This window comes from Rosa rugosa, chromosome 5 (genome assembly GCF_958449725.1).
Source record: "Rosa rugosa chromosome 5, drRosRugo1.1, whole genome shotgun sequence".
Classification (NCBI taxonomy): domain Eukaryota; kingdom Viridiplantae; phylum Streptophyta; class Magnoliopsida; order Rosales; family Rosaceae; genus Rosa; species Rosa rugosa.
Genome location: NC_084824.1, coordinates 39,003,454 through 39,019,931, shown reverse-complemented (window position 1 = coordinate 39,019,931; position 16,478 = coordinate 39,003,454). Strand labels below are relative to the sequence as shown.

General features: G+C 39.1%; 1 protein-coding gene and 2 non-coding genes across 3 annotated transcripts; all 3 read left to right on the top strand.

Annotated features, from left to right (window-relative positions):
- The first annotated feature begins 5,624 nt into the window (after positions 1-5,624).
- LOC133711630 (multiple organellar RNA editing factor 8, chloroplastic/mitochondrial-like) lies at positions 5,625-6,209 on the top strand. Its single transcript, XM_062137738.1, has one exon. It carries the CDS (start codon positions 5,625-5,627, stop codon positions 6,207-6,209), a length of 585 nt encoding a protein of 194 aa, XP_061993722.1.
- Positions 6,210-11,471: 5,262 nt separating this feature from the next.
- On the top strand, positions 11,472-11,543 carry TRNAP-AGG (transfer RNA proline (anticodon AGG)). The gene has a single exon. It is a non-coding gene; the product is annotated as a tRNA-Pro (tRNA).
- A 1,484-nt stretch (positions 11,544-13,027) lies between these two features.
- Positions 13,028-13,099, top strand: TRNAP-AGG (transfer RNA proline (anticodon AGG)). Its single transcript has one exon. It is a non-coding gene; the product is annotated as a tRNA-Pro (tRNA).
- The last annotated feature ends 3,379 nt before the right edge of the window (positions 13,100-16,478 follow it).

Genomic DNA, 16,478 nt, shown 5'->3' with positions numbered 1-16,478 from the left:
GGTGGCGCTACGTCCTCTCGTAGGGACGTACTTCCTTGCAGGGATGTTTGCAGCATATTTGTGTGATCTCGCCACTTTAACAGGGATCGAGATGAGACATAGTGGGGACAGGCCACGACAATTCCTGTCGTTCCTGCTGAACATCTGTGTTCTTATCTCCCCCTAACGACGGAAAGACTGTCTCATCAAAGTGACATCCGCAAAGCTAGCGGTAAGGGCATGAAGTGGCGGACGATTGTTGGAGTCTTAAATCCAATGTAGTTGCCCATTCGTCTGTGAGGACCCATCATAGAGCGCTGTGGCGGCGCAATTGGCACATAAATGGCACACTCAAATATGCGTAAGTACGATACTTGTACCCAGTCACTAGCTGTAACGCAGAGGTAGATTGAGTGGCGGTAGGTCATAGACGAATGAGCATAGCTGCATGTGATATTGCATCACCCCAAGCGGATGTACATCACCCCAAGCGGATGTAAGGAGATTGGTGCGCATTGCCAATGTCCGGGCTACCATCAGAGTCATTTCTGCGAGACCATTTGGGTGTGTTCATGGGAATATGATGTCCAACATCAGTCCCAATGCAATAACCATCGAAAATTTTCGATGTAAACTCTCTAGCATAGTCAAATTCAATTGACTGAATATGATGATTCGGGGAGTGAGCCCATTGTCATATGATATGTGTTAGGAGTGTAGCATAAGCAGCATTACAAGTGGACAATGGCACAACACGTGACCAGCGTGTTTGCGTGTCAACCAATATCATGAGATATTTAAACGTCCGCAAGTTGGTTGAATCAGTCCATAGAATCCCCATGGGTTCTATGTAAGAACAAAATGAGTATTTTCATATCCTTTGTATAGGACGGTCTCAGTCCTAATTTCCCTAAGGAACGGGCTTTGTAAAACGAGCGAGAGGCTTTAGAAGCAACCAATGAGAATTTTGGTTAGGCTTGAGCGTTTGAAATGCTATTTGAAGCAAGTTGGTGATTGCAGCATCACCTAGGGCGCCATCACCACGATGGATGCCATCTATGGCGTCATGGATAGGGACTGCGACAGCCCTAGGCTGGTGGTGGACGGAGGCGGTGCCCTAGGCAGCTGCGTCAGTCACACTTAGTCCAGAAATCAACTTTTGATTCATGCTTCATTTCGCTCGAAGGAAATGATGTCCATGTGAAGTCTTTAGTAGACAGATCATCATATCATGACTAGGATGATCTATCTTGTCGTGACAAAGCCAATATGTGTCTAAATCCAAGAGATCTTCTCTCATAACTTTTATTGGATTAATAGCTAGAATAGTGACATAGAGTCCACTAGAGAGACACATAAACTTCTCTAAGATGTTACTTTGTTCGCAATCATTAGAGGTATTGCAAAGGAACTCATTTCCGTTCTCTAAATGCGTTTTCGCATGAAATCCGTTGGCTACTCATAGGTGCGATTTGCCCTAGGAGCGTAGAGAGTTTTTGCGACAGTAATCAAGGTGCCTTTTGGCAAGGGGAACTTGGGCTATTCCATGTCCTCGAATTAATATTGATGGCCCAGCCATCGTAGTCACAAAGTCATATGCTCAGAATCAAAATGGAGTCATAATGAAAAGAACTCGAAATTTTATTCATAAGCCAACGGAGTTACATCATTGTCTCTTTGACCAAAGAAAATCTAATCCAAAATGCTAGCTAATGCAAAACAATGGTAGTCGTCTAACTTCTTTCGATAATTCCAAAATAAATGTGACCATGTGAGTAGAGAGATGTCGGTGGAGCAAGGCTCGCTTAAGTACCACTAATCTCATAACCTTCCTAGACATCACACTTACTTTGGGTGAGCCTACTTTGAAGAAAGACCAAACCATTGACATTTACTACAAAAATATATGGCAATTGCCTATTACATCTCTTGGAAAAATAAAGACTTAAACAGAATTGACGATCTATTGATCCCAGCCAGATTTGTAGTCTTCAACCCTTCACTCTAGATCATCTTCTTGATCTTCTTATTTCACATAGTGAGCTTCTCTTGCTTCACAATATGCTTTGTAGGCGGTGATAAGTTCTTCACGAGCTCTACAAATGTGTGCCCAATGATCAAACACTCCACATAGAGAACATACATCTCTTTGCTCGAACTCCATTGATTGAGGCGCTTTGAAAGTGTCATTTAGATGGCTCTTAGTGTTGGTGGCGCCACCAACATGACCAGAGGCGTTGCCTCCCTCTCTCTTTCCACGTTGACCTCTTTGGTTCCGTATTCGCCTATTTTGGCGGTTACCTTCCCAAGTAGATCGATTATATGGACCAGAACGTCCAAATGTATCCCTAAGATTAGGGTTTCGCTCTTGGCGCCCTTTCTTTGGGGCATAACTATAATTGGATTCCGGAATATGCTCTGTTCCCACGGATCTCGAATTATAGTTCTTCACAAGGATGTTGTCATGCTTTTCAGCGACATTCATAGCTCCAATGAGCTCATGAAACCTTGTGATCCGTCTTGCAGTAACATCGATTCGATAGTTCTTAGCAACCATCAATGCAGAAGCGGGGAAGGTAGAGAGAGTCTTCTCAATCAACATCGCATTTGTGATCTCTTTACCACAGAATTCCATTAAGGATTTAATGCGAAGTGCTTACGAATTGTAGTCAAGAACTGACTTGAAATCACAGAAGCGGATGCTATGCCATCTCACTTCTAGGTCAGGAAGCAGGGAGTCACGGACGTTGCCAAATATTTCTTCAAGTGAGACCCACAGCCTTCTGGGGTCTTCTTCATTCATACACTCGTACTGGAGCGAATCATCTATATGACGAGTCATTAGGATGATGGCTTTCGCCTTATTTGCCTCTAAGGCTGCTCTATTTGCTTCCAAAGTTTGAGCTTGCTCAACAGTTAGCACGTCCTGGCTAGGCTCGAGAATCATATCCAGGATTCCATCGACCTTGAGATGCTGGCGGACATCACAAACCCATCTGTGATATCTAGAGCCAGTTGCTCCCAATGGAGCAAAGTCCAATTTGTTCAGGTTACTCATCCTGAAAGAGAACAAGAAAAAGGGTTAGTTTCGGAGCGTAAAAGGCTAGCACGAAAACATATAAAATTCCTTAGCGTAATCGCTTCCAAGAAATTAGGAATTTCTGAGCATAATCGCTTCCAAGAAATTAAATTCCAAGAGGTATTGGATTAGATCGAAACAATGACGTAAGTGGTCGATCATAAATTCTCTACAAACTCTAAGTTTGGAGATCTCAACAAGCTCCAAGCTTGGAGTGAGCACGAACCCCCACAGTTCGGCTTAATTAGGTCTCCCCTATGATGAAGAAAGGGGGGTAGAAGAAGGGAGTTTGCAAGTCCTCGAAAAAGAAGGGAAATTAAATTAAAAACTCTAAAAAAAACGGGAACATTTAGTAAAAAATACCTTAAAATAGGTTGCTGGAAAATTTAGCTAGAAATGGTCGGAAAAGTCACCGCCGGTAGCCGGAATAGTGGCCGGAAGTTGACCGAAAACGGTCAACGGGCGTTGACCGTGCTGACGTGGCGCTGGTCCGGGGATGACGTGGCGCTGGGTCCGTTGCTGCCGTGGATGATGACGTGTCAGGTAGGGCTGTCAATGGGTCGTGTTGGGTTGGGTTCGTGTCGGGTCAAGGTATTTGTCGTGTCGCAAGATATAAACTTAAACCCAACCCATTTAATAATTGTGTCAAAAATTTAAACCCAAACCCAACCTGTTTATTAAACGGGTTACCCGTTTTCAACCGGCTTAACTCATTTAATAAATAAGTCGTGCCTTGTTAGACAAAATGATCCATTTAAGCTTTAACAATGGGACCCATTTAACTAAAAAAATGCATAAATTAATTAAATTCACTAAAAACTCCACAAAACGAAGAATATAAATAATTATATTTAATTCATAAATAATTAAATCCAATAATTAAAAAACGAAATATTTCAAATTGTCTAATATTATGATCAAATACTTCGAACATCCAAAATTTCAAGAAGAAACATAGCACAATCGGGTTAGACGGGTTCGCTTCGTGTTGGCAGGTTGACTCGTGGCCGACCCATTTATTAAATGCGTCATGGCGGGTTGACCCACCACCGACCCGCTTTTTAATCGTGCGGGGTTCAACCCGCTTTATTTCGTGCGGGTTTCGAGTCGTGTTATCGGGTCGTGTCGGAATTGACAGCCCTAGTGTCAGGTTCTGCTGGGCTGACGTCAGCGAACTTCTGGGCTTGGGTTAGTGGGCCTCTGGGCCGAGTGCTTTCTTCTTCTGGGCCGAAGGCTTTTGGGCTCAGTGGATGGGCTGCGTTAGTCTCTCCCCTCCTTTTCTTTTTTTTTTTCTTATCTTTTCTGCCGGTTTTCTACGGAATTTTCAGTTGGCCGGTTCACACACTTTTAGGCCGGTTTTTGTGCTTTTTCTTCCGGTTCCTGAATTTTCAGATTGAGTGGTGTCTACTGACAAAATTTTGTTGAAATTGGGTGCCCGGAAGATGGTGAACTGATGGAATATTTTCTGCTGGTTGGATGGAGCTTCCGGTGGCCGGTTCGGTAGGTTTCCGGCCGGTTCTTGGGGTGGCGCCGCCGGTTCTGGACTCCTGGGATCGAATGCTTCAAGGTGTGAGGTGGAGGCAGAAAAGGCTTCAAGGTTTTGTATTCGGATTCAAGGTTTTTAGCTTCTTGAATCAGGGTTTGGCTATTTGTTTCAGGGATAGGGCTTCGTGCTGATAACGTGTTTAAGGAAAACTGAATTAGGAGAGAATTGAGTTGTACTTTCATTGATAATAGGGGCCTCTTTATATAGAGAATTACAAGCATGAAAACATAATCGTACATTGATTGGATATCTCCTAAGATTCTCTGAGAATATCTCTAATATAAACCCTATTTCAACTAAAGCAAGTAACCTCGAGTTTGGACCAGACACATATTCTGGATTTACTTGAACATGTAGTAATTATAATATTGTTATAATTGTAGTAATTTCTTTTCGTTATAATTAAAATAATCACTTTATAAATAATGATGTAATTATAACGGTGTTTATATTTGTACTTTGTTATTAAAATTATTACTTTATAATAGATGACCTTTCATAATCGCGTTTATATTTGTACTAATTGAATTTTTTATTCCTTTTTAAATAACATTGCTTGATGAAGCACATAAATTGTGGCATGTCGGGATGAAGAGAAAAGAGGGGACCAAAAGATACAATTTTCAGAGTTTTGATTGTTATGCTATTGTGGAGGGTTTTCAACAATTTAAAGACATCCCTAGCCATACATCCGCAGGAACATCAAATGAAGGAAGTCAACAAACGCACACACAACCAATTGCTGAAAATTCTCCCATCAACTTGGACATGGATGTAGATGAGGTAATTGTCGATGAAACTGCAGATCCTAATGTGAGGCCTCAATGAAGGAAGACTGCGAAAGAAGCAATTCGGAAAGGAAAGAAGGCAGTGAAGGATCAAAGTCATTTGTCAACCACTGTTGAGAGTATAGCGAACAACCAAAAAGAGGCAACCGCTGGCAAGAAAAAAATCGATGAGGAATTTGCTTGAAGTCTTCAAGAGGAAAATCAACGAGCTTGTATCTGATTGCAAATAGATATGCGAAAAGAGGCATTCCGAGTACAAGAGATGGAAGAGCGAATTAAGGAAAGGGAAGAGAGAATTATGGAGATGGATACAAGCCAGATGACGCCAACTAAAAAGCGTTATTGGTCAAGAAAGCAAAAGAAGATTGCGGAGAGAGAAGATCTTGGCGAGCAGACGCCACCTTCTATGGGTGGATACTATCCGCAACCTAATTTTAGTGGTGCATTCCCACAACCAAATTTTGGTGGTACATTTTCACAACCTCCTTACCTCGGTGCATACCCACAACCACCTTACCCCGATGGATTCCCACAACCTCCCTTCAGCTGTGGATTCCCACAACCTCCCTTCACTGGTGGATTCCCACAACCTCCCTTCACTGGTGGATTCCCACCACCTCCCTTCACCGGTGGTTTCCCACAACCCCCTTACCCCGGTGGATACTATTCGCAACCACCTTACCCCAGGGGATATCCTACACAACCACACTTTTCACCTTTCTCTATGGGTGATTCTACCAACCCTAACCATAATGATGACCCTTCAAACACAAATTGGATTCCTAGAGAGGATGAGGATTACGATGAGAATAATTAGGTGATTATGCATGTTGTGTAATTATATTGTACTTATTCCTAGTTTTTCATTTATGTAAGCATAAATTTTATGAAATAAAAGTTGTATTTGAAAATTGCTCTTATTAAAGCACACACCTTATATTAAAAATCATAGCACATAAAAAACATAATACCACCAAATTAAAATCACACTGACATAAAAAAACATAGACATTAGCCAAATTAAAAGCACACAAACATAAAAAACATAGACATTAGCCAATTATTCCTAAAAACCTATACCAGATCTAGATCTCCATGTTGCCTTGAATGTTCCAGAAATGCTCTATCAGATCTTCTTGAAGGTTTGAGTGACTGTTTGCATATCTAATGGCATCGTAAGGATAATATGAATCCGTTGAAATAATAACCGGTCGGTCATTCCCAAACCGTAGCCAACCTGGGCCTCATATTGTTATCGTCTTCTTCATCAGACTCCAAATCCTCATCGTTGTCATCTGGTTTTTCATCCTCGATTATCATGTTGTGTAATATAATACAAGTCATAATGATGTATCGAATGTCTTCTCTATCCCACCCACGAGCCGCTCCTCGAACAATACTAAAGCGCGACTGTAAAATGCCCAAACATCTTTCCACATCCTTCCTGTACATCTCTTGAGCCTGGGAAAACTTCAGATCCTTGGGTCGTGTAGGCCTTGGAATTGATTTCACGAAAGTCGCCCATCTAGGATAGATATCATCAGCGAGATAGTAGCCTAAATTGTGAATTTTGTTATTCACTTGAAATTGGATCTGAGGGGCTCGACCAGCAGTGAGCTCGTCAAACAACAGGGACTTAGCAAGCACGTTGAGGTCGTTGCATGATCCAGGCATTCCAAAGAAGACATGCCATATCTATGTGTCATAAGATGCGACGGCTTCGAGGATGATAGTGGGGATATGTTTTTGACCGCTGTATTCTCCAGCCCAACCTATTGGGCAATTCTTCCATTGTCAGTGCATGCAATCGATGCTTCCAATCATCTCAGGAAAACCTTTTCTCTCAGCTTTGGCGAGCAGTCTTCTGAGGTCGGCCGGAGTAGGAGCCCGGAGGTATTCTGCTGAGTACAGATTAACGATTCCTCTTGTAAATCGTTTAAGAGCCTCGATGGAGGTAGATTTTTCCATCCGACAATACTCAGCTCATTGATCTGCCCCAGCATCGTAAGCAAGCATTCTTAAGGAACATGTCAGCTTCTGCTCGGGAAGTAGTCCGACTTTTTTAGCAGCATCTGATTTCTGGACAAAGTACCGGTCATAGCGACAAAGGTCACTGAAGATGCGGTTGAAAACATTGTGACTCATCCTGTAGCATGTCCAGAATTCCTCATCACTGAAAACTGGACGCTGAACAAAGTAATCTTCCATCATGTTTTTTCCTCTTGATTCCCTAAATCACTCCTCATTCGGTGCACGCCCCGGTCGAGAACCCCCTCGTCGTGTTTGATTAGAAGATTCAGCTTCAGCAACTGCTGCGATCACAAGGGCATTAGTCGTACACATCTCTTCATATTCTTCATCTCGAGACTGTCGATACTTATCCCACAATCACTTCATTGAAATGAGGGAAGGAGAGGAAATGTGTTGGATCTGGAGATATGAAAAAGGAGATTTGCCAATATCAGATTGTATGTGAATGGAGTGCTGCCTCTTTCTCTATTTATTTACAATTTTCACATAAAACGTGATCAGATGATAAGGACACGTGTCGACTCCTGGTTCTACGTAATCTGATCCAAAATCTTAGATAAGATTACATCAACAATAACTGTTAGATTGAATAGTATGTAAATGATCTGGTCCGTTCAAAGATGTCGGTGGTTGTTTCAAGCGTTTCAAAAAAATTGTCGGTGGTGGCTTCACTCATTTCAAGAAAAATTGTCAGTAACTGTAGGTGGCTCATAATTTGTTCACCGAAAATATTAGAAAAATAGTAAATTGCAGTTTTGAGGCCCAAAACGATCCCGAAAGCCCGAAAAACTCCACACGTTGTGGCGAAGCGACGAGTTCTCTTCCTAGCGTCGTTCCCTTTCTGAAAAGCTATAGCAATCACAATTATGACATTAATTATCCATAAATCTTCATTATTACCATCTATTTACATCAAATATATTTCAATTTTTCAATTAAAAAAAATTCAATGAACAGTAATTGACTGGTCAAGAAACAGAACGGGTGGAAACTCATGTCCAGTGGCAGTGAACAGTTTCTTGACTTTTCGACCTTGACATTTACCCCCAACGGGTGGACTTGCTCTAAGAGTAAGTAGACGTTCATACTTCATCATATTAATATTCTTGGTGTGGACAACAATATTTTACCATGAATGAGATGAGGTGCAACAATTTGCAATATTAGAAACTTAGAACAAAGACCGTTGCTAAAAATTATATAAAATAAAAACTATTGCTTTTAGGGAAATTCTATAACATGTTTTTTTTTTTTTTTTTGAAAGGGGTTTGGAACCCAGCCTAACTGGGAGGCTCAGCCCCACGCCCGAATATTATTAATAGCAAGAGAACAATTGTACAACGAGGGAAACATATAACCTTCACCTCAAGTAGTAGTACAAGAATCCTCATAGAGTGCATCCTGAATAATAGCAGGAGCCTCCTCTAACCAATACTCGTCTAAGTGAGAAAAACTAGAGAGATGTGCCAATCTATGTGCAACACCGGACCATTCGCTTCACAATATATAGACTGTACCTTAGCGCCAGGAATAGCACTCAAGTAGGTCTTGCAATCCTCCACAATACAGCCCACTTCAGAGAGGTCTTCCGTGTCTCTATTAAGAGCAGTGACAGCCATAGTACAATCAGTTTCAATATCAATATTGATCATACCTTGGTGAATAGCAAGCAAGAGACCAGCTCTCATGGCTTCAATTTTCATGTGTAAGGCAGAACGTACAAAAGAAAAGGGGCGTGCCATAGTAGCTAAGAACGTACCATTTTCGTCTCGAATAACTGCTCAAATTCCTCCCTGCCCACTGTCCGCATGAAAAGCTCTATCAACATTCAATTTCAGCCTAGCACTCGGTGGGTGTTTCCAGCGAGTCATGGGTCGATTCTTCTTCAGCACTGTAGTCTTGTGGACCTGTTGATAGTCAGATAAGAGTTTGGAAGCCCAGCATGCAGTATTCAAAGGATTAAAGGAGCCACCCTTCCAAAGAACTCTGTTTCTTTCGGACCATAATGCCCATAGTAACATCAAGAAAAGTAGAAAACATCACGCTGTTGTTGGGTTAGTGTTTCAGCAACATCAAGTACCCATGCAGCAAGGTTGTCAACATGCACCATCCTTGTCTTCAAGCTAAGTGGTCCAAAAAACCAATATTCCTCCACCCTTTTGCAATTGCGAATAACATGCAGATCATCCTCCAAAGCTTGGTGACAAAACACACAATTCAAATCATCTATCTTGCACCTTTTAGCTAGGGCCCCTTTAGTGGGCAATATGCCTTTTAGGAGCCTCCAAGTAAAAGAACGTACCTTTGGTGGCACACATGCATGCCATGCAATCATCCACTTATCAAGTCCACCTCTTCCTGAACTATTTGACGTAGAAGCATGCTCAGTTAGGTTCTCAGTTGAACGAAAAGTGTGATAGCCACTCCGAACAGAATACATGCCATTTTTGTCGAAATGCCAAACCCATTTATCACTCACCACTCTAGTACTGAGAGGAATGCTAGCAATAAGGCCGGTTTCATACCATTACCACTTTTAAATATTAATAACTCAAATGAGAACCTACTACAATTACTACTTTTAAGACTTAATTACTTAAATGAGAGCCTACTTTACCTTAATCATCGAAATTTTTTTTAGTTATCTATTTTGCTCTAATAAGGACCTTATTTACCTTAACGATGACTTTTTTCTTGCTACCACATAAGTTCTCAAAGTGGTAATATGAGTCTTCAAAGTGGTAAATATTACATAAAATAAGACATGTATGAGAAATATGTATTGAGTGACAAATTGTCAAATTTTATTATTTTATTTCATTTTTAGTGTGGATTTATTTTGACATCGCAAAGAACCTTGCACCTCATCTAATTAATGTGGAGTATATTGCCATACAAGAATACTAATATGAAGTATATATCCCTTAGTGATACCCACCATATCTTGCAATAGGAATCCAAATCTTGGTACTATGTAGTACATTGTCTAGTATACTAGGATCTTATATGACCCTTTTTAAAAGTATCAATTATTTCTCATACTACATGCAGTTGTTTGTGCCGAGGCGATGATAGTTAATAAATAAAATTTTATTAAAAGACGATATGTTTTTGTTTGTTGTAGACATGGTGAACTTCAGCATTCATGTAATGAGTAGTCGTCTACCATTAGCTTGTTTTGCTTGCTTCTAGAACTTATGTTTTACTATTGTAATAACATTTGGTTAGAAACTTTAATGCAATAATATGTTTCTATGCGTCAAGAAATTAAAAAATCTGAGTATTAATTTATTGGTTTTGTTGAATGATCCATGGCGGGAATGCGGGATGACTTCAAATCTTTTACCATATATTAGAGAAGTTAGAGAAATCTTATCCTAACGATTGTGTAAAATCTTCTATTCACAATAACTTATTGTGACTTGTTTCTGCCGCCATGCACCAACTAATATACCCGGTGCATAACAGGGAGATAATAATTTTGAAAACGTGGTTGATTTGGATCTATCCAATATTCGTGTTTGAGAAATGACATTGATATCAGTTCTGGGTGATGGATTAAACAATCAAGTCTAGCTGCTAGGTTCTATGGAAAATTGGCTTGGCATATATTACCAACTCTATATATTCTCTCGATCCGGTATTCAAAAATCGGAGGTCAAATTCTGTGACACCATCATCCTCCAACTCCTTGGCCCTGTTGACATGCACCTAACTCACGCCAAAGACCTTTTGTTTGCAAAGTCAAACTTGCCATTTTCCAGTTGACTTCCGGCTATATATATATATATCAACACCTAGGTCTTCCATAAATATATTAAGTTTTCTCCACATATATAGAAGGTTACCAAATCTGTACAACAGCACCTGCTAGGTCAAAAACACACAATAATGGAGTTATTACATGGAATTACAGTAAGTAAGTTTAACACCTACTTCTGGCTTCTGCTGATAAAGTTTGGATTGTAGCTCACTGCCAGAAGGGGAGAGGACCACATTGATCCTACCATCAAATTTGGAGAACACTGTACAACAAACATGTAACTTGGGGGATTTAGTCCAGTGGTAGGATGCTCGCTTAGGGAGCGAAAGGTCCCGAGTTCAATTCTCGGAATCCCCATCCTCTTTTTCTGCTAAAGATCGAAAATGTCGAAAAACCAAAAGAGTAGGGTAAGTTGGCTTCTGTAGTTCTAATGGTAGAGAACATTTAGCTCACGCAAATAGACACAGGTCATGATACGCTGGGTCATGCTCTGCTCATGCAAGCCTATAACTTAGCTGGTTAATTTTTTCTTTTTCTTAACTTTTTCTAGGTTGTGAATTTTGAAAGAAGAATAACAATGGCAGTTTGACAATTGTTGATGATGAGTGCAATGAGCTCAGCAACTGCATTCATTTCTAGCGTCTTTGCGTAAGCGCATGGAGGAATCAAAGATTATAACAGCTTTCAATAATTTATTGTACGTTGAGGGGCACTTGCCAAGGATATAATTAATTGGTCATTTCTGGCTCAAGATGGAATAATATTGAAAAATAGATTTGGATATTATGGTATAAATTACTGTCCAATATAAATTACTGTCCAACTTAGCACATAGTCAACCCCTAGCTATGACGACATATGTATGTATTACATCTAGCTGTGAACTTCATGTGAAGTTTTTGATTCCATGCTTAAGTGCTTGATTAAAGTATAAGTGAGTCTTACATGTTCTAATTTCAAGCACCTAGCTAACAAGGCTGGGCAGTAATAATGCAAAACCAACAAAATATCTGTACAGAAAATTGTCACTCAACGACGTGGCTGATCGTATGACTTACATTTTCATTTGAAAATATAGGCTGATCCTTAGCAAATTTGGATTCTTTTGGTATACATTGTTGGCCTATTAATTTTCTTTAACCTTGAGATCGGGGCTAATAATTTATCTAGCTAACATAGAGTCTCGTTTCCAAGAGATATACTATGTTCAAACCACTATATACCCATTTCTTTGGTCGAAAAATAACTGCACCTCTCCCATTTAGGTTGGGGTTGCAGTCGACAATTCCTTTTTGGGGCTAGTGGTTCAATGTGTTAGGGTACGTAACCATCAATGTAAGAAAATAATTTTTCAAACCCCAAACACAATTAAGAGAATTTGAATTGATTGCGGTCAGTTCCAGGAGTCAAATCTCTTCATCAAGTAATTAGCTCCTAAATCAAGAAGCTTGAAATTTGGACTTATATATCTAACAACAAAAACTTCCGGAATTAGGAGTTTAAACTTTAGTGAGAAATATTGAATCAGTACCAGCTAGAATAAACGAGTAACACAGGACAATAGCTCAAAAGCTACCTTAATGAATTTTTAACAAAAGATAGAACGGCACCAGCTAGGGCAGTTACATATCTCAATAGTCAAAACTAGCAGTGAAAAAAAATAGAAAAGCTCAGTAACATGTCATTACAGTAACCACTACACATGCTGCTGCTACTTCTAGCTTCTGCTTATAAATTTTGGATTGTAGCTCAGACTATGAAGGTACTAATTGCCGAAATGCAGGAGGACCACAGTTCACAGAACTTGAAGCATTCTGTCCAACATACCAGCTAGCAACATAGGGGATTTAGTCCAGTGGTAGGATGCTCGCTTAGGGAGCGAAAGGTCCCGAGTTCAATTCTCGGAATCCCCATTTCCTTTTTCGAAACAGTATTGGAAACTATAACGTAAATTGCCAAGGCTTTTATCACAACTTTACTAATAAGAGTTCGACTCTAGTCTTTACCGACACACTCCAGACCCTAGACCTAGCTCCTCTATGAGTCTGTGGTAGGGAAAAGTCAAGAGTTCGGTGCTAAGGTCCTAAAACTAGTTCTTGCTATCAAATTAGAAGGAACAATAACAAAGACAGTTTGACAATCAATTGTTGATGGCTTGAAGAAGGGGGCAGAGAGACTTGGTGCAATGAGCTCAGCAACTGCGTCCATTTGTAGCGTCTTTACCAATTACTTTACATAAAGTGCATGGAGGACTCAGAGATTACAACAGCTTCCAATAATTTATTGTTAACAGACAGTTGTCTAGGTTAATCAATCCGTCTTCTCTGTCTCATTGTTGATTATACAGAATAATTTGATGTTATGTTATGCAAGTCCACCTTAGCACCTTTGTCAACCCCTATGACGACATATACATTATACATATACGTAGCTACGAAGTTTCTGATGTTTAATTCTATTCGCTAACTTCATGTCAGTCTTATCTTAATTAATTCCTGATCTTAACAAACCGAAAAGGATAGGCTAGCTAGGTGACATGTGTTACCTAATAGGTAAGGTTTAGTAATTAGAAACTAATTAGGATAATAATGATATTAAACCAGAAGAATGTCTTAATTGCGTATTTTTCACTCGACAATGGTAGGATTTGGCACCATATCATTAGATCATTCTATGCATGCCGTTACAATCTAACGTGATGATATAGGAGAACAGAATTAATAAAAAAAAAGAAACAGTGTCGATCAGTTTAGGGAGAAAAAAAAAAAAAGCTGACTAGAGGACTAGAAGTTCACGTATCATTTCTTGGAGGAAAGACAGATGCAAGTGTGGTTTTGGATATATATATTTAGGTTACTTGAGTCCAAATCCAATTTAATTAAGACATTTAGTTTTTTTTTTTTTTTTTTTTTTTTTAAAGAGGATGAAAGGATTTCACTCCTACTCCTATGGTGACTCGAACCCATGATCTCGATCTTAAGTAGTGGGCATTAAGACATTTAGCTTCAATGACATATTAATTCTAGTTAGGGTTCGTACTATATGAAAGCACTACATTCCCTAAAAGATCATAAGTTCCGGTTCAGTTTATCAATTAAAAACCAAAAATTAGTGATCTTCAATCGGTTGATCGCTAACTTTGCTAGTAGAGAGTACTCCATCTATGTTATCGTACTAAGGTTCTGTCGTTTTATCTAATCCTTTATCACGTCGATCATCTCACTTCGTCACAAAACTTGGGATTTTTCAGGTTGGTTAACATTCTCGAACACGACGAGACTCTTTCTAAGGGAAACAAAATATCTAGAGAAGTATGCATTTTGGATACAGAACCATGATTCGATTTTGGCAGAGAACAAGGGATAAACTTGGATTTGTTTTAAGGCCATTACACAGCATTGGTAACTAAACCCCTTTAGAAGAGTCTCATTACAAAACAAAAAGTCAATTAGAATGTGTTTTTGTGCTTTGTTTGCATAATTGATAGTCTGTTAAAGCAATAGAGCACAGCTAGTGAAGTTGATTTGGATTTGTTTAATTGACATATCAATTAAGCTAGCGGTATCACACCAATAATACCATGTATTCTATAAGTATTTAATTTGAGGCTTTAAGCAGTGGGAGTCCATGTTTATCTTGTTATCACAAGGACCACAACTTTATAATTTATTACCAGCTCTATTACATTTTATATATGGTCTTAATTATTAGTTAATTATAAGCTTGGTCTTGTTGATGATGAAACAAGCAACCTTTTTCTTCTTCCTCACTCTTTTGTGTTTGGGTAGGAGATGAAAATTGCAGTGTCAATGCAGAGATTCCCAAGTGGAGAGAAAGACAAGCAGAAGCTTGTTTTCTTTCTCTCAAAGATCTGAGTCCATTTGTTGATTAAGAAATTAGTATTTTAGGAGACTGCTTTTGAAATTTTGATAGTTTCCTCTTGTTATTTCTACGTGGTTAGGGTTCTGGACCTCCTCATCGATTAAGAAAGTCTAATACATTAAAGTAGGAAGCCAAGGTCAATCAGTGGTGTATATTATATAAAGGGTTGAAATCCCTATGCCTTTTTGTTTGTTTATTTTGCCTTCTAATAACATTCTTTAATAGATGAATACTTTACCCCTATCCAACTCAAAAAACTTGTACCTTAGCCTTGGGTATTTTCTGTAGCAAGGAGGACTTTTAGGGCTTGTGAGTATTTTGTTAATTTTTTTTTCCTTTTTTGACAATAAAATAAACAATATTTCAATAATTCACTTAATAGTTTAACCTGTGGAGGCTATTAGTGTAACTCTTACATTTGTTAGGATGAACGTGATCGAACTTTGACCTGCATTAATATTTACTTATTTTTTCACCATTGCTGGCTCACTACTCTGGATTTCATCTTTATCTTTTTAATCCTTCATATTTAGTTCTTACATTTTTCAAAATAGAACTTGTATAGTCAACCACAAGTACATCAAGTTATTAAGGTCTTCTTCTGTTCAACAGTTGATATGATTAAGTTAAGCTTTATGCAAGTACAGTCTGTCTAGCTTGAATTCATGTAGAGGTTTGGGTGGAGATGACATAAGGCATTTGAAACCTTAGATCTATTTAGCTAATGAGTAATAAGACCCTTATATTTTAGTCCAAGCATGGACTTTGCTTCACCTACTTAGAGGACCCTTGTCACTTATAAGTCAAAAGAGTACTGTGGAAGGAGAACCTTGTGTCTTAATCAGAGGAGATGGATATTCTCTTACTATGAAAAAGTGGCTTACATTTTTTCTCGACAAGAGTTTGAATTCCAATCAGTTTGTTATGATTATTACTTTGTGTTATCTAAAGCTAGTCTCAAAGGCTTCCTATAAAGAAGAATGTAAAGGATACGGATCAAGATTGATGATTTGATCGATCAACTCCTTAAAAGACCTGATCGAATAGATTTTATTTGCTGCAAATATGTCTTAATTAGTAAATTTTCTAGAACCTTCCACCTACTATAATGTCAGTGCTTGCAGTAATTTCCGAGTAATTTTCTGTTATCACAAGAACTGCGTACCTTTACCATTGCTAAACTTGTCGTTTGGTACTTTAAGTTTCTGACTTTACCATTTGATCGACCAACGCGTTTCAGTCGTCAGGTTTCGTGTTTTATAGGAAGAAAAATCAACAGAAGTTATGGTATAGTTCTACGAAGTTACAATGAATTAGGGTCATATTATCCGGCTCAATCACACTGATTATGTGCCTTAATCGCACACCTTATTACAGTTTTCATGCGTCCTTTTGATTAAAAATGTTAAC